This window comes from Rhinoraja longicauda, chromosome 9 (assembly GCF_053455715.1).
Source record: "Rhinoraja longicauda isolate Sanriku21f chromosome 9, sRhiLon1.1, whole genome shotgun sequence".
Classification (NCBI taxonomy): domain Eukaryota; kingdom Metazoa; phylum Chordata; class Chondrichthyes; order Rajiformes; family Arhynchobatidae; genus Rhinoraja; species Rhinoraja longicauda.
In genome coordinates, this window is record NC_135961.1 from 15,851,779 (window position 1) to 15,874,068 (window position 22,290).

General features: G+C 39.7%; 1 protein-coding gene across 2 annotated transcripts in view; it reads left to right on the forward strand.

The window, feature by feature from the left end:
- The window catches only part of LOC144596495 (echinoderm microtubule-associated protein-like 6), a 207,639-nt gene that overhangs the window by 171,635 nt on the left and 13,714 nt on the right, over window positions 1-22,290 (forward strand). For both annotated transcript variants that reach the window (XM_078404836.1, XM_078404837.1), the window contains 6 exons: window positions 2,181-2,389; window positions 3,800-3,957; window positions 10,071-10,185; window positions 13,549-13,737; window positions 14,183-14,355; window positions 21,179-21,341. In XM_078404836.1, coding sequence (XP_078260962.1) covers window positions 2,181-2,389; window positions 3,800-3,957; window positions 10,071-10,185; window positions 13,549-13,737; window positions 14,183-14,355; window positions 21,179-21,341 — 1,007 coding nt within the window. The remainder of the gene's footprint in view (window positions 1-2,180; window positions 2,390-3,799; window positions 3,958-10,070; window positions 10,186-13,548; window positions 13,738-14,182; window positions 14,356-21,178; window positions 21,342-22,290) is intronic.

Here is a 22,290-nt window from a genome sequence, read left to right on the forward strand (position 1 = left end):
TAGGGGTTCCGCGAGAAATCACCTAGAAGTCTCCCCGAAAATGTGGCACCTAGGCTGGGCAAGGCAGCCAATCTCATCAGTCTGAAGAAGGGTCTCGACCCGAAACGTCACCCATTCCATCTCTTCTGAGATGCTGCCTGACCCGCTGGGTTACTCCAGCATTTGTGGCAGCCTATCTCGACCTCATCGGGACATCCATGGCCGATTGGTGGGTTGAATTTGCAACCTGCGGCCGGGGCTCTGGAACTCCAGCCCAGCTGGAGCCAACACATCTATCCCCATAGCCGTCCTCATTGGCCAGCTGGATAAGCCAGCAAAGTTCTAGAACCAAGAGTGCTAGAAAATCAGTGGTGGAACTGTAATGAATAAATATTAAATTTAAGTGCAAGATTATATAACTATATGAATTAATCAAGACGGGGTTAAAATATAAAACACAGCAGAAAAGCGAATTACCACCTTTTTGGGATGATTGTCAATTAATGTGCAAATTTACTTCAACAAGTACTTCCGTATGCTTAGTCGGGTCGCATATATCAACTCTTTCTTCATAACTTAGTCATACAATTTATGACCATTGTTCTTTTATTCAATACCAAGAGAATTGGGATGTGTAAGGAAAAAGCAAAATAGAAAAAACAAAACAAAACAATTTTTTCTTTGTGTTGCAAAAAGTATCTCTTATACCTTTCTATAAATAGCAGAATATACTCACGATAGGCCTGACATTGTACATGTAGTCGAAGAACTACAGACTGTTGGAAATAATAGTCATTTTTCACACTTGAATGCGCATTTGGCGTGCATACCTTTTATTTGCTGAAAAGTTGCATTACACGCCATATTATGAATTTTGATGTAGAAATTCTGAATTTTGGACATCAATATTATAAATTTGTAAAATCAAATGTTAGGAGGTCTGCTTACTATGCAAGTGAAAATTGCAAAGATCATAGGCCGAGAATGCAGAAACAGCCTTAACTAAAATACCGAGGCCAGCTTCACAGTAAGTTAAAGGATTTGACGGTTCCTGACCTTTACCAGGAATTGTAAATATTTCATCTTTCATTTTTTGATCACTACTTTATTTTTTATGGTGAAAATGCTGCTTAATAGTATAGAATAACATACACATGCGTACTCGTATGCACACACACACATCCACACATACATACACATCCACACATACCTACACTCACCCCCACTCACATCACATGCATCCCTCCACATACACACCTACTGACACACACCACGCACCCCCACACCACACTCCCTCACATGCTCCCCCCCACGCTCCTCCCCCTGCATCTGCTCCCCCCCCACACCCACACAAACCTCAAAATACACCCCCCCCCCGCCGCACACGCACCCCCCCTGCACACGCCCCAATCCCCCACTCACACCAGAACCCTGCCATAACCTGGGGATAATCTGTAGTAATATTCTTCACAACTTTATTAGCCTTTTTTTTTAAACCTGCTATCCCCCTGAACTTTAGTTAGCTATGGATGGATCTTTTTATCATCCATAGGTAACTAACAAAATTTATTTATTCTTTATTTTTAACCTAGATTCTTTATTTTTACCTATATTCTTTAGTTTGACCTGATTATATTTAATACTTGATCACATGAAATAAGGTCATTTCTCACTACTTTTTATTATCATCATATGCAATCAGATATTACCTCAGAATTATGTTTCTGTAATGATGACTACATCAAATCCACTTACCTCTGTTTATGCCACTAATTCATCTCTCTTGTTCAGATGCAAAGACTTTAATCATTTTCTCTACTTTGGCCCTTTTTATATTTTATCTTTATATTTATATTTGTATTTATATTTGTATTTGTGAAGTGTGTTTAGAAGTTTTCTAGAGGTGCTGTTTTAATGAAAACTTTTAAAGTGTCACCAACTAAAGAACAAACGATATAACATGTGGTCATGTGTAAGGAGACAGGATTAATTTGTAACCCCTGAAAAAGAATATTTCTTTGTAAAAATATAAAACCATTATCTATTGTGCATAACGTTTTTGCTTTAGTTAGATAAAAGACAGGAAACGATTGTTTCAAGTATAAACTTTTTCTGTTCTACCTGAAACCAAAGATTTACAGAAATGCATAGATATAACAAACCTGGTTCACTAATGAAGTATTGATTTTCTTTCATTTTAGGTGCCAAAGTTGCTAGCAAAGCAGCCCATAGCGAGAGGATTTTTGTGGTTGAGTTTCGCCCAGATTCGGACACACAATTTGTATCTGTGGGGGTGAAGCATATAAAATTTTGGACCTTAGCTGGTGGAGCATTGCTTTCAAAAAAGGGGATTATTGGGACTGTGGATGATGCAAAGATGCAAACCATGCTATCTGTTGCCTTTGGTGCAGTAAGTACTGTTTAGAATTATGTAAATAAACTGATAGATGTACATATTTGGAAGATCAAGTTATGTTTTCTTCTAGATTTTCTAATCCAAAACTGATTTTACAAGAATTCTTCAGCAGGAGCATTGATGTTGTGTTTCATACAAAGTTTTAATAAGCTATGAAATAGATTAAGTAGCCTATATCTATGTGCCAGTCCACAAAACTACTGTATTGTGCCACTTTATGGTCACTCATAAGGTCATAAGGAATAGCAGTAGAATTAGGCCATTTGACGCATCAAGTCTACTCCACCATTCAATCATGGATGATCTCTCTCTCCCTCCTAACCCCATTCTCCTGCCATCTCCCCATAAGCTCTGACATGTGTGTACTCTTTCTCCATTATAAATATTTTTCTGCACGTTAATTATGGATACTGCTTGTGTAAACTTGTCATACTGTATCTATAAACTCCATCTACCGTTGATGATGTAGCTCCTCAGTTTAAGAAAATAACTGCAGATGCTGGTACAAATCGACGGTATTTATTCACAAAATGCTGGAGTAACTCAGCAGGTCAGGCAGCATCTCAGGAGAGAAGGAATGGGTGACATTTTGGGTCGAGACCCTTCACCCATTCCTTCTCTCCTGAGATGCTGCCTGACCTGCTGAGTTACTCCAGCATTTTGTGAATAAATAGCTCCTCAGTTTTGTCTCTAATTGCAAAATACACCCCATCCTCCCTCACCCCCCACTACCTTCTGATCAATTTGGCCTCTTCTGTTGCCTGATTGACATAAATACATCATGTTATTAGTGATAGGCCATTTGGCCCATCAGAATCAATGATAGAATTAGGCCATTCAGCCCATTAAGTCTAATCCGCCATTCAATCATGGCTGATCTAACTCTTCCTCCTAACCCCATTCTCCTGCCTTCTCCTCATAAACTCTGACACCTCTACTAATCAAAAATCTATCTATCTCTTCCTTAAATGTTTGATATATAATCACTATTTATTTATTAATTTAATGATTTGTCCGTTTCTAAGCCGAACAAAGGCATTGTAGACATAGCTCATATGGCTCATAGACATGACTCCCAGCTCATACTGCACAGACAGAGCTTTAGACAAAAGTCGAAAGTCTAAACTCATGGGACTGCTGCACCCACAGTGCCATGGTATGAGCTGTAGGCTGGAGACTCGCGTGATATCTCTAGACTCTCTTGTTACTAAAACAGTTAAGATAGCATGCTGATAGCATTGCTGTCTAAACCAGGTGAGCAGGTTACACATCAAGGAACAAATTGGAGACTGATGTCGGGTAACGATCTTCCAGCTCAAGAATTTATCCGATTTATTCCATGAGATAGCCTCAACTACAAACAGTATACCATAAATATCTTCACAATATAATCCTTTTTTATAGAACAATCTTACTTTCTCTGGTGCCATAAATGGGGATGTGTATGTCTGGAAGGATCACATGGTAATCCGAGTTGTAGCAAAAGCCCATACAGGACCCGTTTTTACAATGTACACAACATTAAGGGATGGCTTGATTGTCACTGGAGGCAAGGAAAGACCGTAAGATGTTTTGTTATTTATTTTACTGATGTTATAACTATTATAATAGAAGTACAGTATATTATTTTTAAACTGCTTCTTAGTATTTGGCAGAAGCATGATTATATTATGAATATCTTGCTGATTGATTTTCATAAATCATCCTCAGGATGGTACATAAGAACATATGAAATAGAATGTGAAGTAGGCCATTTAAACCCATGTGTTTCCTCATTATTCATTAAGATCGTGACTGAATTTTAGGTCAATGCCTTTTTCCTGTACCAATATAATTTGACCTGATGTCCAAAATGTGCTAATCTCTTTCTTGAATACACTCAATTTCTGAGCCTCCAGACCCCTCAAAGAATCATTTACATTCTGGGTGAAGAAATCTATTTTTAACATCAATGTTGAATGGCCACCCCCTTTTATTAGATTGTGATTCCTGCTTCCAGACATCCTGGCCAGAAGCGACATCATCCCTGCAATAATGCTGTCAAGCCCTGTTGGAACTGTGTATATTTCAATAGGAAAGTATTATTTTTTAGAGAGAATTTGTATGTTGGGTAAAGTGAGAGGCTAAGCACTTCCTTCAATCAATAAAGCAGCCTACAGTAATTCAATGCACACCTCACCTTTAACATAATGAAGTTATCCAACCACAGGGGGGCAAGCTTGTGACATTCACCAGGGATCTCTGTTTCTAATGAGCCTGCTACCTGCTACTGAGTTAGCCAGTGGGAAGAGCAGTATTACCCATATAAAAACCACCAACGAGCCAGCATCCCAGAACAAGACCCTAGGCATTAACAGCTCCAATGTTACCCCATCCCACTGCTCCAGGCTCTACTTGCTGGATGACATAGACATTTATATCTAGCATGCACCCTTCCTTGTTAAGAACTAACCACTCCTTTTCAGACATCCCAAGTTCACAACAGGAAACTTCACAGAGATTTAATTTAAAGCAGAGTGGAAAAAGGTAACTACGCTTATTAAGTGCAGAGCCTCAAAATTCAGTCCAGTCCTCTGAATCTCTGTAGCTTGTAGTTATGAGCTAAAACAACAGGAGATTTTGCATTTCTTTCATTTGAATGCAGGGAAAGATGACATAGAAACTTAGAAAATAGGTGCAGGAGAAGGCCATTCGGCCCTTCAAATCAGCACCGCCATTCATTGTGATCATGGCTGATCATCTACAATCAGTAACCTGTGCCTGTCTTCTCCCCATATCCCTTGATTCCACTAGGCCCTAGAGCTCTATCTAACTCTCTTTTAAATTCATCCAGTGAATTGGCCTCCACTGCCTTCTGTGGCAGAAAATTCCACAAATTCACAACTCTCTGGGTGAAAAAGTTTCTTCTCACAGTTTTAAATGGCCTACCCTTTATTCTTAGACTATGTCCCCTGGTTCTGGACTCCCCCAACATTGGGAACATTTTTCCTGCATCTAGCTTGTCCAGTCCTTTTATAATTTTATACGTCTCTATAAGATCCCCTCTCATCCTTCTAAACTCCAGTGAATACAAGCCTAGTCTTTCCAATCTTTTCTCATATGACAGTCCCTCCATCCCAGGGATTAACCCCATGAACCTACGCTGTACTGCCTCAATAGCAAGGACGTCCTTCCTCAAATTAGGAGACCAAAAATGCACACAATACTCCAGACGTGGTCCCAACAGGGCCCTATATAACTGCAGAAGGACTTCTTTGCTCCTGTACTCAAATCCTCTCGTTGTGAAGGCCAACATGCCATTAGCTTTCTTCACTGCCTGCTGTACCTGCACGCTTACTTTCAGTGACTGGTGTACAAGGATACCAAGGTCTTGTTGCACTTCCCCTTTACCTAATTTGATACCATTGAGATAATAAATCTGCCTCCTTATTTTTGCCACCAAAGTGGATAACCTCACATTTATCTACATTATACTGCATCTGCCATGCATCTGCCCACTCACTCAACCTGTCCAAATCACCCTGCAATCTCCTAACATCCTCTTCGCAGTTCACACTGCCACCCAACTTTGTGTCATCCGCAAACTTGCTAGTGTTACTTCTAATTCCATCATCCAAATCATTTTGTAAATAGTTGCGGCCTCAGCACCGAGCCTTGCGGCACTCCACTCTCTATTGCCTGACATTCTGAAAAGGACCCGTTTATTCCTACTCTTTGCTTCCTGTCTGCCAACCAATTCTCTGTCCATGTCAATACACTACCCCCAATACCATGTGCTCTAATTTTGCTCACCAACCACCAAGAACCAAGAACCAACCTCCCATGTGGTACCTTATCAAAGGCTTTCTGAAAGTCTCAATACACTACCTTCACTGGCTCTCCCTCATCCATTTTACTTGTCACATCCTCAAAAAATTCCAGAAGATTAGTCATGCAGGATTTCCCCTTCATAAATCCATGCTGACTTGGACCAATCCTGTTACCGCTATCCAAATGCGCCGTTATTACCTCTTTAATAATTGACTCCAGCATCTTCCCCACCACCGATGTCAGGCTAACTGGTCTGTTTTCTCTCTTGCTCCTTTCTTGAAAAGTGGGATAACATTAGCTACCCTCTAATCCACAGGAACTGATCCTGAATCTATTGAACATTGGAAAATGATCACCAATGTGTCCACAATTTCTTGAGCCACCTCCTTGAGTACACTGGGATGCAGACCATCGGGCCCTGGGGATTTATCAGCCTTCAATCCCATCAGTCTACCCAATACTATTTCTCGTCTAATGCAAATGTCTTTGAGTTCCTCTGTCCATTAGTACATCTGGGAGATTGTTTGTGTCTTCCTTAGTGAAGACAGATCCGAAGTACCTGTTCAACTCTTCCGCCATTTCCTTGTTACCCATAATAATTTCACCCGTTTCTGCCTTCAAGGGACTCACATTTGTCTTTACTAATCTTTTTCTCTTAACATACCTAAAGAAGCTTTTGCTGTCCTTTATATTCTTGGCCAGCGTCGCTTGTACCTCATCCTTTCAACCTGTATTGCCCTTTTTGCTATCTTCTGTTGTCCTTTGAAAGTTGCCCACTCCTCTGGCTTCGTGCTATTCTTTGCTATCTTATACATCTTTTCTTTTAGTTTTATTCCATCTCTAATTTCCCTTGTCATCCAAGGTTGCCTCTTACTCCTCTTGGAATCTTTCTTCCTCTTTGGAATGAAATGATCCTGCATCTTCTGGATTATGCCCAGAAATTCCAGACACTGCTGTTCCACCGTCATTCCTGCTAGGATCCCTTTCCATTCGACCTGGCCAGCTCCTCTCTCATGCCTTCATAGTCCCCTTTGTTCAACTGCAACACATTGACATTCCTGGTTTAACCTTCTCCCATTCAAATTGCAGATTAAAATTAATCATATTATGGTCACTGCCTCCAAGCGGCTCCTTTACCTTGAGTTCCCTTATTAAATCTGGTTCATTATCATCATATCATATCATATATATACAGCACTAAATCCAGAATTACCTTCTCTTCGGTAGGGTCTAGTGCAAACTGCTCTAAGAATCCATCTCGGAGGCACTCTACAAACCCCCTTTCGTGGGGTCCAGAACCAACCTGATTTTTCCAGTCTACCTGCATATTGAAATCCCCCATAACTACAGTGGTATTACATGCCAATTTTAACTCCTGCTGCATCTTACACCCTACATCCAGGCTATTGTTTGGAGGTCTGCAGATAACTCCCATTAGTGTCTTTTTATCGTTACAATTACTCAACTCTATCCACAGTGACTCTACATCGTCGGACCCAATGTCACCCCTCGCAAGGGACTGAATTCCATCTCTCACCAACAGAGCTACCCCACTTCCTCTGCCCCCCTGCCTGTCCTTTCTATAGGACGTATAACCCTGAATATTCAGTTCCCAGTCCTGATCCTTCTGCAGCCACGTCTCTGTAATCCCCACAATGTCATACCTACCAATCTCTAACTGAGCCTCAAGCTCACCCACTTTATTTCTTATACTTTGCTCATCTCAGCTTCCATATCGATTCCTATTACACTTGGCCATTCTCTCCTATTGCTTCGTGAGCTTTCTGTCCTGTTAATTCTAGGGGCTTTCTTAATTATTCCTATACGACATTTGAGTAATTTAAAAAGCTAACTCTGCAAAAAGGACAGAGCCATACAGCATGGAAATAGGCCCTTTAGCCCAATTTACCACGCTGACCAAGATGCCCCATCTACACTAATCTCACCTGCCTGCATTTGGACCATATCCTTTTAAACCTGTCCAATGTTTTATGTGATTTGCCTACAATTGAAATAGAGAGGAAAGGCTCAATTGTTTGCATTGTGTGAACTGCACATTGTAAAGTATAAATAATTAAATAATCATATAGAATTTAAAGTTTTGAATTTCACTGAATAGTTACTGCCTACTCTGACTTCGTGTCACTTGCATATAGGCCTAGCCATCTTAATCTAGACAAATGGAGTAGACTATAATCTAAAAAAATTGCTTGAACAAACAGTCAAAAAGAAACTTAAAAATCCTTTTAAGAAATTTGATGAATTATGATTGATTTACATTTTCTCTTAATATCCTGTTTTGAAGCTTGTTAAGGTCTCTTTTTGGTTTGTGTTCAGTCTATCACATGTCTCTAATTTTATTTTCATTTCTTTTCTGTTTGCCCTTTAAACTCAAACCCCACAACATAGGCATTTCCAGATCAAGGGTGCCAAACATGTTTCAAGTCTGATAAATGTAACCACATCAAACAATGAATTTTTTTTTAAATAAAAAAATGAAAAATGTTGCTTTGGCCTACAAATATTATTTGCATAAAAAACAAGATATGAATAATTCTCGAAAACATTATATCTATATTGATGAATATAAATTCAAAAGCTATACCAATTCAGTGTTTCAAAATTATATTTGCTTTTGTTCTATCCATTCTCGCATAACTGAGACATTCCATCTTGGTAAGTTTCCTCTACGTGCTCTCTAGAGTAATTCCATTTTTTTCTGTGCTGTTGTGACCAAAACTGCTCACAATATTCCAGATGTGGCCTCACTAGTGTATTATTAAATTGTACCATAAATTCCTTGTTCTTGTTTTCTATGCCCTGTTTAATCAAGACTAGTATCCTGTAAGAAAGGAACCACATTTGCTGTCCTCCAATATTCTGTTACTTCACCAATAGCCAGTGATGGTTTAAAAATCTTTGTCAGAGTCCCAGCCAAGTTCATCCTTGCCTCTCATTGCAGCCTAAGATGCATCTCGTCAGACCCTGGCAATTGATCCACATTTATGTTTGCTAAGACATTTAATGCCTCTAGAATAAAACCATTCTCCCCCTCCCCAAAATCTTTAGTTATAAACTCTTTCTTCTTGGGGAATAGAAGCATTCATTTAAGACCTCACTGTCTTCTTCCAGATTCATGTACAGGTTACCCTTTGATTTCAATCGGGTCCAGTATTTTCCTGGCAAGCAGCTGTATAATGATGCTGAAATTGGCATTCCTCGTTACAGAAAGTCAAGTTAAAGACCATCCTAATCACTTTTTATAATTATCTTGCATCTTACAGTGTAGGAAAATAACTGCAGATGCTGGTACAAATCGAAGGAATCACAAAATGCTGGAGTAACTCAGCAGGTCAGGCAGCATCTAGGAGAGAGGGAATGGGTGACGTTTCAGGTCGAGACCCTTCTTCAGACTGATGTTGATTTCCGACATTAGTCTGAAGAAGGGTCTCGACCCGAAACATCACCCATTCCCTCTCTCCTAGATGCTGCCTGACCTGCTGAGTTACTCCAGTATTTTGTGAATACTTGCATCTTACAGTTGTGATCACTACCTCCAAAGTGCTTGCCGACTGACACTTCAATCACTTGTATGGAAGAATTGGATCTAGTACCGTCCCGTCTCAAGTAGGACCATTGAAGTAGTGGGACAGGAGGCTGTCCTCAATGAACTTTGAAATTTCCACCTCGTGTAATCCCTTAACACTATGGCAATCCTCATTAATATTGCAAAAGTTGAAATCCCTCACCATTAAAACTTCTGCAGTTACCATAATCTGTAATATCTCTATTACCATAATCTAAATATAAATTTTTGCTGTTCATAAAATTTACTGTAATATGGATGACCCTTTCATGCCAAAAGGACAAAAGAAGGAGGTGCAGTAAAGCTCTGGGATCAGGAAATGAAGCGATGTCGAGCCTTCCAGCTGGAGACAGGACAATCTTTGGACTGTGTGCGCTCTGTCTGCAGAGGAAAGGTCAGAAACCTAAATTTAAAATTCCATTTGTTCAAAGGTTATTGCTGTGAGATCTTTTGAAGTATTTTAATTCATGCAGAGTTATATAAAAATTGAATTGAGACTTTATCTATTCCCCATTTGGTTTTGTATACCTCTAAAAGTTCAACCCTCAGCCTCCATGTCTTAGCATGCCCAGCTTTTCTCTATAGCTCAGGCCCTCAAGTCCTGGCAAATTTCACGTAAAACTTCTTTGCACCCTTTCCACCTAATGACAGCCTTCCTACAGCTGGGTGGCCAGAACTCCACTTGATACTCCAAGTGAAGTCTCACCAATGTCTTATACTGTTATAACACGATATCCCAACTCTTGCATTCAGTACCCAGGCCGATGAAGGCATGCTTGCCCAACACCACCTTCAGCACCTTGTCCACAAGTATCAGCACTTTCAGGAGACTGTGTACGTTCAAGATTCCAGGATCTACAGTTCCTTGAATGTGATGTGTGTAATCTACTATCCCTTGTGCCATTCCAGCTGCCATACCTTTTGTAAACTTAGATACCTTCTTCACTGTCCACTATACCACCAACAATTGACACACAATTTTGGTGTCAGCACAAACTTACCAAAAATACCAACTAGATTCTCATCCAAATCGTCAGTATAGATGATGAACGACAATGGACCCAGCATCGATCTCTGAAGCAAACCGTTGGTTACAAGCTTCTAATCTGAAAAACCCTCTACTTCCACCCTCTGACTCCTACCACCAAGTCAATTGTATCCTAATGTCTGGCACACCTTGGATGCCATGTGATTTAACTTTTCAAACCCACTAGTCATGCAGGGCCTTGTCAAAGACCTTGCCAAAGTCCATATTGATAATGTCTGCTCCCCTGCCCTTGCCAATCCTCTTTGTCACCTCTTCAAAAAACTCAACCATATGTGAAACATGATTTCTCATGCACAAAGCCATGCTGACTATCTCTAATTAGTCCTTGGCTTTCCAACTCCAGGTACATTCTGTCTCTTAGAATTTCCAACTTTCCCATTGTTAATGTTAGGCTCACTGGCTATAGTTTCCTAACATGTCTTTGCAGCCCTTCTTAAATAAAGTCCACAGTATTAGTCAGTCTTCCAGTATCTCACCCGTGGCTAATGGTGGTGCAAATATCTCTAACAGGCCCCAGCAAATTCTTCCCTACCATCCCACAATTTCATCGGATACACCTGGTCAGGCTCCAGGGATTTATTCACCTTTTGCACTTTAAGACTACCTGCACCTCCAATTTTCAATCTAGGCATGTTTTAAAACATAAATATTTTCTTCCCGGAATTCCCTAGCTCTTGTGATTTTCTCCACGGTAAATACAGATGAAAACTATTTATTTACGCTTTGCCATCTCCTAGGGCTCCACACTCGTATTCGATCACATTGATCTTTAAAGGCCCCTTTTCTCCCTCAGCTGGCTTGTGTATGTATGTTGGAGTATATTAAAGAATAAAAATTCTGAAAGAGCATTTTCAACACAAGAGGATTTTAGCACACTCACCTAACAAGCTCAATTCATATTATGCTCAATAGGACATGGGTGCATCACCTAATGGTCATGGACCAAAAGTAATTGCAGAGAAAGCACATAAGTTTGAGAACCTTTAAGCCTCATACTAGACAGCTTTGTAGGAAGAATATTTATCTCCCACAACTAACTTTTAAGCAGCTTTTAGATACAATGAGGTCAGGCAGCTTCAATAGTTGCACTTCCTTGGAAATCTGATCAATACTTGCAATTTGCTTATTTTAATGGTTACAAATGAGTTGAACATTAATCAAAATGAAACTTTTGCAATTTATAGATGTTCCTGGTTAATCTAGAACAATGTGATTGGCCAGGTTTATGGTCATTGTGGGAACCACCCAGCTGTGCGAACCAAAGCAGTTACTCATTCTGGCTCTTGCTATCTCTAACAAAACAAAAGTGATTGTTGGCCCAGTCAAAAGAGCCATCAGTGACTTACTTTCAGTATTTGCATGCAGTGACTACTCGAACCTGGATATATATTTCTAATAGTATCCTGGAAAGATTCGGAGTTAAAAATGTTGAAATGCTGGTTCCCAAACCCAGCAAAGTACAGGTCCTCTTTTTGAACACTGCAGATGTCATGTTAAATGATAAGTTTAAGCAGCACCCATCACTACCCACTGCCCCAACCTTCCACCCACAAATACCATTCTTATGTGTTGTCTAGGACATTTTGCACTTGAACACAAACTCTGTAATCCTGATACTGCCTCCTGCAAATTCATTCCTTGTGCAATTTCCTTCTTTAAGTGCCTCGGGAAGGCTGGTCCTGATGGTTATCGTGTTGCCTGTACCATTCCTGCTTTAAGGCAGCTAGATCATGTTTCAATATCTCAAAAGCCTCATTACAAAGGTGGTTCAATCCTTTACCTAGTAGGCATTAACGATTGATAATAGCTGTAAATGCTTAATATTTATTTTAGTTTTTACACCTGACTTTTAATGAGTCTCATTAAACACATCATCCTTTCGTTGAAATTAATAAAGACTTTTCAGGGTTTTACAGTATGTTAAAATGCACAGGTTAAAATATTACACCCGTTCACTTATTCGGATATTGTAAATCATTAAAATACATCCAGTAGAAATTCTGCACTCAAACTAATGTGCCCTAGTTAAACACAGAAGCTGACACTTTGGAAATAACTTGCTGATACATTGACCCTTCTCAATGCAGATTTGCAATTACATTATTGCTGTTTCAGCAATTCTCTGAAATTGAGTTCTATCATAGTTGCATTTCTATGGTGATGAAGATGAAGGATCGCTGATAAAAGGAGTGTTTATTTACTTCGCTCAACAACTTGTGCAAAGGACACCATCAAGCTAAGAAGAAAGTTCTGTGGTTCAATAATCTAACAGTACCTATGCATCAAAAGAGCCTCTTCATTTATTCCAGAATTGAAAATAATTTCTTCTTCCTTCTCCTTTTCTCCTCTCCACCTTCCTCACTGTCTTTCTCTCTTCCATTTTCCATCCCTCCCATCCTGACAACTTCCTTTCATTATACCCACTGTAGGATTCATGAGTAGATTCCCCGTAGCAAGTGCTGACGTCTCTATGGATACATGCTTTACTGCTGGATGTGGACTGTTCGCAGATTTAGATCTTATGCATTTGGGAAAACGTACTAAAGTCCTGAACTTGCTTGCATTTGCAGATATAATATTCTCCATAGAATTGCTGGAATGCAGCAGGAAAATTCGCCCCATCGCGAGGCAGTAGATTATTCATTATCGTCATACATTTCCTCTCATTTTAGTTTGTTTTGTGCTTAATAACATTTTTTTTGACTGCAGGGGAAAATACTGGTGGGAACTAAAGATTGTGAGATAATTGAAGTTGGGGAAAAGAATGCAGCATCAAACAGCTTAATCAATGGGCACATGGAAGGAGAGATTTGGGGCCTTGCCACACACCCTTTGAAAGATCTCCTGACCTCTGCAAGTAATGATGGCACAATAAGAATCTGGGACTTGGCTGATAAAGTAAGCAAGAAAATATTTTTTTTAATTGATGCATTCCTAAAATTTGTTGCGGTGTGCCCTCAATATAAATGCCAGCCCTTTTTATTGCACAAATAATAAACAATGATTTCCATTCCTTTGTATAAAATTTGTTGGCTTTTTGTCTCTTTCTGACCGGTTTGAGGATGGTTTAATCTTCTCCTCACTTTTTAGTTTCTTAACTGCACAGGTGAGATTGGCAATTTACCATTTTGGAAATCTCAATGTCAATTTAGTTGAAGTCAATGAACAATAGAACGGTGCAGGAGTAGGCCATTCGGCCACTTCAGCAACTGCTATTTCGATGTATGATGATGTCGTATCACTAGACTCTTTGATGAGTAAAATCACATACAATTTATGAAATATTAAATTGTGGTTCTGTTTGAAGTTATTTTACATGTCTCCTGAATTATCTCCATTGTAGAAATTGCTAAACAAAGTAAATCTTGGATATGGTGCAAAGTGCGCTGCCTACAGTCCTGATGGAGAAATGGTAGCAATCGGGATGCAAAATGGAGAATTCATTATACTACTTGTCAATTCTCTGAAAGTGTGGGGCAAGAAGCGAGACCGAAGTGCTGCCATCCAGGATACCAGGTACAATATATATTGTAGAAATATTCAGGTAATGACCTCCACCTCTAAGGTATTTACACTATTTATCAAAATTGATTATATAACAGAATGAATACAAACTTGTATTTCTATTATATTGAATACTGTCACAATATCTATATCACTTGCTGATCTTGCTGAATTTGGGGACCCAGATATTTGTACTTGAGGACTATTTCAGGTCACAACAGAAAATTGTTCCTGGCACTTCCATGCACAGAGGCTGCAGGGCATACTAAATGATGTCAAGTGGCATTTATTTATTTACTATTTTATTTATTTATTTATTGGTCAATACAATACAACAGAGTGACCATACAGCTGTGAAACTTAAATAGTACGAAATCATTATATCAAAAATAAAATAATATAATCACACATGATATTCTCTGACCAAAAAAAAGTGTAGGTGGAAGCCAAAGCTTATTGTGCCAACCCTTAATACTTAACAAAGCATTACCCTAACTAGCCAAAATAGCAGTGAAACAAAACAATAAAACAAAATATAATTGAACAAAAACACATCAAAAGTCAGAAGCAGATAAACAAAACATAGAAAGAAACACAAGTATAATCAAGAAACATCATTTCAGTCATGTCAGTCTTTTCTCAGTGCTGATCACATATTTTGTATCTTTCAAATATAATATTTTTGAACATTTTCTTGAATTTACACATATTACTACACTTTTAATTCATTGTTGCAACTATTCCATAAATTGGCCTCTTTAACAGTCACACATCTATTTTTCACATTTGTCCTTAACCTCTTTTTTTCAAACATATAATTTCCCCTGCTCTCCCTCATTGAAAACAAACCTTGGATACAGTCAGGAAGTGTTCTTTCTTTTGCTCTAAACATTATTTGTAGAGTATTAAAGTCTACTAGGTCCATAAATTTTAGGGCATTTGATTTCATAAATAATGGGTTGGTTGGGTCATTATAATCAGCCTTATTGACAATTCTTATGGCTCTTTTTTGCAGTTTAAAGATTGAATTAATGCTGGTTTTGTAGGCGTTTCCCCATACTTCCACACAATATTTACTATTTTATTTATAATGTATGGAACAATGTGTGAGCAATATAAAGTAAATAGAGAATTTTGCATCAAGTTGTCCTTAGTTTTGTGCAGTATTGCAATGGATTTAGACAGTTTTGATTTGATATGTTTTATGTGAGGTTTCCAACAGAGTTTATGATCTATTATCACTCCCAATAATTTATTTTTATACACTCTTTCAATTTCTATTTCATTAATCATAAGTGTTACCTCATAATTTATTTTACGATTTCCAAACACAATAAATTTTGTTTTACTTAGATTTAATGACAATTTATTAGTTTCAAACCACTTCTTTATGGTTTCCAATTCCCCTTTAACTGTGTCCAAAAGTAATTTCAAATTTTTCCCTGAACAAAATAAATTTGTGTCATCCGCAAATATAACTAAATGTAACAATTTCAACAGCTTACAAATATAATTTATATAGAGTAAAAAGAGCTTTTGGCCCAGCACCGAGCCTTGCGGAACCCACAGGTAACCTTCATAAGTTCTGAATCAAAATTATTTACTTGAACATACTGATATCTCTTTTCAAGGTAGCTTCTCAACCAGGAGTATGTTACTCCTCTGACACCATATCTTTCTAGCTTATTCATCAATAAACCATGATCAATGGTATTGAACGCTTTTTTGAGATTTATAAATACTCCCACAGTATATACTTTATTATCAATTGCAGTTGAAATATTCTCTACTAGAAATATTCTCTCCATTAGCGCTAGTTAGATACAGTTAGATCGTGTGGTTGTAGCCATTTTTAGTTGTCTTGCTGCCAGCATTAAGTTAATGTAATAAAGACTTCTAATGTACCTTGAAGACTCAAGTTTTATACAGACATGGAACAAGAACACGAAACATACTGTTGCTACCCAATAGAAAATTAGGTGCTGTTCCTCCAGTTCACCTGTGGCCTTATACTGGCAATAGAAGAGGCCAAGGATAAACACTTTGGTATGGGAAGGGGAGTTAAAATGATTAGCAACCAGGAGATGCAGTAGGCTTTGGCAGTCAGAGCACAAATGTTCGGCAAAATAGTTGCCTTTTCTATGCTTAGTTTCACAGTGTAAAGGAAGACTGAGGTTTGAAGAGGTGCAAGTGAATCCCTGTCTCATCTGGAAGGGCCACAGGGGTCCCTGGATGGAGATGATGGAGGAGGTTTGGGGACAGTTGTTACATCTACTGCAGTTGCAGGGGAGGGGGCAGGTTGGGAGGGAAGGATGAGTGAACCAAGGAGTTGAGGAGGAAGTGGTCTCTGCGGAATGGGATGGGGATAGGAAGATGTGACTGGTGGTGGATCATGTTGGAAAATGGCGGAAATATTTGAGAAAGATTTGTCGTGTTCCAGAAGGCAGTCAACCCTGGGATTCAGTTTGAATTTGATCTGCAGTCAGGGACAAGGGGGTATGACTACAAAATTAGTAGGTAGGAGAATCCAGAGGGTAACCTCTGCCCTTAATCTTCTCTAACTGGTGTGGGGTTCATGCCCCCTCTTTGAGTGAAGGTGGTGATCTTAGGACGATATGTAAACTACTCATGGTACATTCAAGACGAGTAAGGGAGAATGGTGCAGGGAAGAGAAATATAGTTGCCATAAATTACAATAGAGCAAGGGAAGAGACATTTCCTCTGCAGTAAACAGAGTCGCATTTGCTGCCTGTTGCCACGGTTGAGGCCATCTGGGTGAGAGAAGAACTTGGAAGTTTGCGGATGACACGAAGCTGGGTGGCAGTGTTAGCTGCGAGGAGGATGCTAGGAGGCTGCAGAGTGACTTGGATAGATTAGGCGAGTGGGCAAATGCATGGCAGATGCAATATAATGTGGATAAATGTGAGGTTATCCACTTTGGCGGCAAGAACAAGAAAGCAGAGTATTACCTGAATGGTGAACGATTAGGAGAAGGGGAGATGCAACGTGACCTGGGTGTCATGGTGCACCAGTCATTGAAAAAAAAAAGCGTGCAGGTGCAGCAGGCAGTGAAGAAAGCGAATGGTATGTTGGCATTCATAGCAAGAGGATTTGAGTTTAGGAGCAGGGAGGTTCTACTGCAGTTGTACAGGGCCTTGGTGAGACCGCACCTGGAGTATTGTGTGCAGTTTTGGGCTCCTAATCTGAGGAAAGACGTTCTTGCCTTAGAGGGAGTACAGAGAAGGTTCACTAGATTGATCCCTGGGATGGAGGGACTTTCATATGAAGAAAGACTGGATAGACTAGGCTTGTACTCGCTGGAATTTAGAAGACTGAGGGGGGATCTTATAGAAACATATAAAATTCTTAAGGGGTTGGAGAGGCTAGATGCGGGAAGATTGTTCCCGATGTTGGGGGAGTCCAGAACCAGGGGTCACAGCTTAAGGATAAGGGGGAAGTCTTTTAGGACCGAGATGAGAAAAAATGTCTTCACACAGAGAGTGGTGAGTCTGTGGAATTCTCTGCCACAGAAAGTAGTTGAAGCCAGTTCATTGGCTATATTTAAGAGGGAGTTAGATGTGGCCCTTTTTGCTAAAGGGATCAGGGGGTATGGAGAGAAGGCAGGTACAGGTTACTGAGCTGGATGATCAGCCATGATCATATTGAATGGCGGTGCAGGCTCGAAGGGCCGAATGGCCTACTCCTGCACCTATTTTCTATGTTTCTATGTTTCTATAAGGGGATGATCCAGTTGCCATTGTCCATTGAAACATTAAAAACACAGGTTCAATTCGGTAGGAATATTGCTGGGGGATTCTGAACATTTTAGGGCAAGATTGAAAACCAGAACCACAAATCTGATAATCTCCAGATTATTAGCTGGAGTTTTGTGGTAGACTCATGGCGCTTTGTCACCAATGAGATCTGTTCCATTGTCTCGGGCTCTCTAAACATTTTCTATCTGTGTATCTGTCCAAGTGTCTTTTAGCTCAGGCCCTTGAGTCCTGGCAACATCCTTATAAATCTTCTCTGAACCCTTTCCATCTTAGCAGGGTGACCAAAACTGAATACAGAACTCCAAATGCGACCTCACCATCGTCTTGCAACTGCAATATGACTTCCCAACTTTTATATTCAATACTCTAACTGATGAAGACCAATGTACCACCCTTCTTTACCGCCCTATCTACCGCTGATGCCACTTTCATGGAACTATGTGTCCATATTCCTACCTCCCTTCGCTTTACAACACTCCCCAGGGCCTTACAATTCACTGTGAAGATTCTACCCTGGTTTGAGTTCCCAACTCTCACTCATTAACATGAAACTCCATTAGCCATTCCTCAGCCAATTTACTCAGCTAATCGAGATCCAGCTGTAATTTTTAATAACCATCTTCTCTACCAACCTAAAACACCTCCTAAAACATGCTCCAGTCCCATAGTGCTCTTTGGTGTGTGTATTTGTTTCAGCCTCTTGAATCCCCTGCAATTTTAGCACTAATCAATTGTATTCTAAAACTCCTATCTACCAGAAATTGTATTTTATTTAAATATATTCCTATATTCATTTCTGGTATTTATTGCCCTTGAGAAATTTTCTGGAGAAGATCCTCATGAAGCACTGCATGCTGGTGAGTTGTAGGACGTTGTAATGGTAAAGTCACAGCCTTGATATTTTCCAAATCAGAATAATTTGTATCATGGAGGGTAACCTGCTGGTGCTGGTTCTATGCACCTACTGCCCTGGTCTTTTGTGGTAGAGATTACAGGTTTGGCATTGCTGTTCCAAACCTGTTTGTGCTGTTTGATTGCAAACAGGTTACTGTTTGGTCTCAGTGAATAACTGAAGTGCATTTTGTAAATGGGACACAGTGCAGCCTCAGTTCCTTTTGTTTAGCTGAATAGCTAATATTGTTCCTTTATTTGAGAAGGGAAGCAGGGATAAGACAGGTAACTGCCGGCTGGAAAGCCTTGTACAGTGGTAGGAAATTATTGTAGAAAATGCAAATATGTACATTTCGAAAGGCAAGAACTGATCAGAGATGGTCAGCATGGGTTTGTGAGGGGGAAATCCTGTCTCACCAATTTAATTTGACAATTTTGAGGAGATAACTGAGAAGATTGATGAAGACAAGGCAGTAGGTATTGGCTGTATGGACATTTGACAGTGCCACATGACAATCCAGAAGGTTACGGCACATATCCAAGGTAAGCTGGCTAATTGGATCCAGAACTGGCTTTGTTTCAAGAGGCAGAGTGGAGTAATAGAAGAATGTTTTCATGCAAGTCCATGACCTGTGGTGTACTGCGGGGATTCATGCTAGGACTTGTTATTTGTGATATATATTAACAACTCGGATGTGAATGTAGGAGGTATGATTCATAAGTCTGTAGATGACACAAAAGTTGATGATGTGGAATGTAAGGAAGGTTGTCGAAGGCTGAAGCGGGATATAGATTAGATAGAATGTTGGACTGATCAAAGACAGTCATGATTTAATCCCATCAAGCGTGAATTATGCATTTTGGGAAATCATGTAGGGCTTGATGTATACAATAGACAATAGGTGCAGGAGGAGGCCATTCAGCCCTTCGAGCCAGCACCACCATTCAATGTGATCATGGCTGATCATTCACAATCAGTACCCCGTTCCTGCCTTCTCCCCATACCCCCTGACTCCGCTATCCTTATACAGTAGACATAAGGATGCTGAGGAATGTTCAGTAGGACCTTGGGGTTCAGGTCCATAGTTCCCTGAAAGCAGCTATCCTGGTTAGTAGCATGATGAAGAAAAAATATGGTGTGCTTGCCCTAAATTGGGGCGTTCAATATAAAAGTTGGGACTTTATATTGCAACTACAAAATACTGGTTAAACCGCACTTTGAGCATTGTGCACATTTCTTGTCACCACACAAAAGGAAGGTTGTGGTGGAAAGAGTGCAGAGATTCATCACGATGTTGCCTGGATTTGAGGATATTAAATATGGTGAGAGATTGGATAAAATAGGTTTGTTTTCAATGGAGCAAAAGAGACTGAGAAGAGACCTGATTGAGGTTTGTAAAGAGGTGATGGCCAAAATCATTCTCCCATAGTAGGGATATCAACAACAAGAGGGCAGAGTTTTAAGGTGAGTGGAAGGAATTTTAATAGGAATTTGAGGGCAATGTATATTTTTACATGAGAGTGGTTGATATCTGGAACTTGCTGCCAGAGGATGTGGTGGAGTCAGATATAATCACTACATTTAAGAGACATTTAGAAAAGCACTTAAATAGGCAAGGTATATAGAAGGATACGGATCTTGTGCAAACAAATGGAATTAGTATAGATGGCCAATAAGTATAAGAAGTCTGAAGAAGGGTCTCGACCCGAAACGTCACCCATTCCTTCTCTCCCGAGATGCTGCCTGACCTGCTGAGTTACTCCAGCATTTTGTGAATAAATAGATGGCCAATAAGGTCAGCAAGAACGTTGTGGGCCAAAGGAACAATTTCTGTGCAGTGAAGTTCTATGATCTATAACACTGTTCGAGATGATGTTAGGTGGATCTTGGCATCATCAAAATGGGGTAGATTTTTCAAGACAAGTGTAATAATATCACAAGACTGGAGTGATGGGATGGCTTCAGTTATGGGAAATTTGTCAGAATCACATTTTTACGAGTGGCTGGTATTTTGAAGTAAAAATACTAATGAACACATTGAATAGACAATTAAGCAAACACCTTTGAAAATTGAGTATTATATTGAAAAAAATAAGATATTACATTAAGAAATTGTTATAAATTAATTTTAAAATGTTGACTGCCTCTTTTTTTGTTTTTTTGCTAGTTTTAGCCCCAATTCTATGTTCCTGGCAGTAGGTTCTGCAGAAAATACTGTTGATTTTTATGATCTCACACAAGGGCCTACTTTAAACCGAATTGGCTACTGCAAAGATATCCCTAGTTTTGTTATCCAAATGGACTTCTCGGCTGATAGCAAACACATTCAGGTAAGATGTTTCTTTAGTCTGCATAACAATAAGATATATTGGTTTCCTATGTAATGCCTGGGCTGTATCTCAGCAATAAGGAGCTGGAAGTGGGAGAGTATGGTCATGAACAAAAAAAGAAATGCATGATTGCCAGCGATGTGCCAGGAATCTGATTGAGGACTTAACCTACCATTTGCACGCCAAGAGTAAAGTGATCTCAATGTTTCAAAGCTCAAAGTGGAGTGAGCCATCAAGGAAGTGTACACTAGCTGCCCGTAACAGTTGGTATTAGGCACACTCTGGCAACCATTCAGCACTAAGATGCAGGCTCAGGGCTGCTTCATGGCAGCACAGTGAGATTGAGCCATTAGTGGGGACTGGCTGCAACTGGACCATGTTTTGACAGATCACCCTGATCCAAATGTCTGTGCCACCTCCTATTCTCCTCCTTTTGTTTGGCTGAGGAGAACTGTGCAATCAAACAAAGAGTGGGGTGGTAGGGGGAAGGAGGGGGTTTGGGGAAATGGCAACTACCATCACACCCAACAAGAGAGTACTATCAGGGATTCACAGAGGAGCACCAACAGAGATAAGGAGTTCATATCAGGTTCCTGGCACACCCATGGAAGCCCAGACAAATGTCTTTTTAAAGTACAGGTCATATGTGCTTTTTAATTCAGACTCCAGGACCAAGAAACCTGTAACAAATTGACGTTAACTGAGGTCCATGAGGCTATATGTATCTGCGTAAGTAAGATACATATCTTAAGATCTTCCATTCATACAATGCCCTTTTGATTCTTAACCCTAAACAAGGTAACCAAAATTAACATATTCCTTACAAGCTAAAAATGTTTTCAATACTATCCATCAAAGCAAGAAAAAAGTGACAGTTACTGTACACTGCAGAAACAATGCTGCACTCCTTTTCAGCTGACCAATAAAAGCTACAAGATGGGGCAGTCCA